General features: G+C 25.8%; 1 protein-coding gene across 1 annotated transcript; it reads right to left on the bottom strand.

The window, feature by feature from the left end:
* Nucleotides 1-851: 851 nt before the first annotated feature.
* On the bottom strand, nt 852-1470 carry LOC130806249 (SKP1-like protein 13). Its single transcript, XM_057671257.1, has one exon. The coding sequence runs from the start codon at nt 1379-1381 to the stop codon at nt 893-895; it is 489 nt and encodes a 162-aa protein (XP_057527240.1). The 5' UTR covers nt 1382-1470; the 3' UTR covers nt 852-892.
* Nucleotides 1471-3104: the final 1634 nt, after the last annotated feature.

Genomic DNA, 3104 nt, shown 5'->3' with positions numbered 1-3104 from the left:
TTAATTAGCCTAAGAACACCTTTTAACTTGTTACGTCAACAAATTAACTATATTTAAAGTTTTATGTTACAAAATACTCCTTCCCATTTACTACCTCCAATTCACATCAATTGTCCCATTTGATTTTTTCACATTATTTATTGATCACTCTTAATTTGTATTTTTTTAATTTTAGATGTATAATATATAGTCAAGTAGAATCTTATTTGATTCTAAACTTTGATAGCAGTACTATTATTATCTCATTTGATTTTTTCACGTTTGACAATGCACAAATTCAATCAGAAATATGTCAGAGTTATTGTCATTAATTACAAATTGTAATATATTAATTTATATTTGGATTAGCAATAAAATACAATTAACATTAATTGAGAATTTACATATATATATATATATATATATATATATATATATATATATATATATATATATATATATATATATATATATATATATATATATATATATATATATATATATATATACAATTTTAGTTTATAGGATGAATTATATTTTAATATATTTAGAATAGTTAACGTCTGGATTTCTGAAAAATATGTTGATCGAGGCAGTAGCACACAATGCTGAAATTTTGGTTTAGTTTTGCTTAGGAGAGATTTGATAGGGTTGGAACTTTCCAAACCAAAATCAAATAGAGTTAATTAATTTTTTTCTAAATAAACACTAATTTGGGAAATAAATTTTGATGAACCCCAAATTGAAATTTTTTTTTGCCAACACTACTTAGACAAATCATTCGAAAATATTAGACGAATCAGAATAATTATTGTTTAAAAAACACATTCATCAAACAAAAAGTGGTTTGAAAAAAAAAAGTACATCGTCTAACTATTTTTTTTTTTTTTAAGTTGCTAACTAGAAGTATTTATTATACGAAAGCCCATTCATTCTCTTTACGAACTTGTGCCTCTTCTTCAGGTGTAAAATCATTAATGATGTTGAAAGTTTTCCTGATCTCCTCCGGCGTTTTGCCTCTGATCATATCCGCTACAGCTTCGCATGTCAATTCCAACAAAGATTTAACATACAAAAAGTCAGCAGCTTCTATTACATCAAATAGAATGGACAGATCAAGACCCTTCACGAATTCTTGATCCCATTTCTTGAGTTCTTGAATATACTCAGGCTTACTGCTATTAGGGCTTTCCACATGTTTTTCACAGTACTCGATAACCTTGCCTAGTGTAACTCCGGTTACATCCGGCACCGGAAACTTTCTTCCATTTACAGGCAAATCTTCAAAAAACATATGGATTGTTTTTATTTGCACTGCAACGTCTTCTTCGATTTCGTACGTCACTCCATCTGAACTCGTTAGAGTTATCGCGTTCTCAGGAAAATTAGAAGAATCTTCCATTGATCTTAATCAACTTGTAATTGAGATTAATTAAGAGAAAACTTATAAGAATTTAAAACTAAAACCCTAGAGGAGATTATATTCCTTTAATTTATAAGAATCTGCAAGTAATGAATAAAGAAGTATAGAGAAGTTTACGTGTATTTATAATAATAAGAGAAGGTGGGCTGGGTTGATATGTTTACGATTTTTAAGGGTTGATTCACATTTTCAGCCTTTTTTTAGGTAACAAACTTATATACAGATTTAATATAATTCAAACCCTAAAGGAACCCAATGGAAGTTTTATTTTTAATAAAAAATGAATCTAGTTTTATGTATATGACGTAGCTTGTTGGATTCATATTTTTCATATCTAAGGCCGGGCTTCACATCATGCTTAACTATTTCCAATTATTACTATTCAAACCCTAATAAAAATATTATCATTATTATTATTATTATTATTATTATTATTATTATTATTATTATTATTATTATTATTATTATTATTATTCAAGCCATAAAATAAGCAAAATTAAAGAAGTTAATATTATTATTTTTAATAAAAATTTATTAGAAAGAGTGCCATGCTTGACATAATTAGTTATTATTTTAATTTTTTTAACTAATATACTTGATTTTTCGTAAGAATTGGAGTTTGTTTAGAATTTAGGATTTACTAATTCAAGTAGTACTAGAATAATTGGAAATTGAATTTTAAAGTTATATAGATTGAGTTTTAGAATTATGTAGATTGAATTTTAGATGATATAAAATATTTTTTAGCATACATAGATAATTATCTGGTTCTAAACAGTTGATGCATTTTTTTTTTATTTTCACGATATTCAATATTTTTTTATATTTAATATTTTTAGGTGCATATAATAAAAAATATAAAAGTTGATAAACAAAATATACTACATGACTATGTTTATTTTGCTATAAAGAAAATTATATCATACAATGTCATAAAAGTGTTGGAAAATTTCAAGTGTCATCTTCTAAAGAGGCAACAAATGGAAATATATCATTGGGTGTGAATTGATTGCAAGTCATATTAATTAATTTTAATTTAGTAATAGTATGACTGAAAATGGTAAATGAATAAATTCAAACATATAATAATAATTAAGGAAATAAATATGTTAAATTTTTTGACTTAATGCATATTTTATTTCATAAGAATTAATCTGTAAGTAATTATTAAAGAAGTAAAGAGAAGTTTACGTGTATTTATAATAATTACTCACAAATTCTTGTATGAGACTCTCTCATCATCAGACATGTCTTATACTCAAATTAAGTAGCCCAATAATAGAAACTTTTAGCTTATAAGCTCCTTGTTTTATGATCGTCTCACCGTGAGACGGTTTCATTCTAGACGAGCTAATAATTGATAAGAGAACACTAATTCTATGAGATAGTCTAATCACGAGACCATCTCGATTGGACTAGCCCAATATACATTTTTATTTTAAAGTTATCACTCATAATGTTAAAGTGATCATTTACAATAAATAATAACTTTTATAGTCTTTCAACAATCTTAGAGTGATTTCTTGTGATCACTTACGATCTTAAAGTAATCAATTAAAGAAATGGGCTATTTATATAGGTCCGTTTCATGGTGAGATGATCTCATATAAAATGAGGTTAAAAGAGAAGGTGAGCGGGCTTGATATATTCACGATTTTTAAGGGTTGATTGAAAAATTCAATCTATCTTTTAGGTAACAAAC

The sequence above is a fragment of the Amaranthus tricolor genome, chromosome 2 (assembly GCF_026212465.1).
Source record: "Amaranthus tricolor cultivar Red isolate AtriRed21 chromosome 2, ASM2621246v1, whole genome shotgun sequence".
Taxonomy (NCBI): Eukaryota; Viridiplantae; Streptophyta; class Magnoliopsida; order Caryophyllales; family Amaranthaceae; genus Amaranthus; species Amaranthus tricolor.
Note: the sequence above shows the minus strand (reverse complement) of the source record. Positions and strands in the feature narration are given on the sequence as shown.

Bases quoted from the DNA above. Each gene is read 5' to 3' on its own strand.
- LOC130806249 (XM_057671257.1), bottom strand. From the start codon at position 1,381: ATGGAAGATTCTTCTAATTTTCCTGAGAACGCGATAACTCTAACGAGT.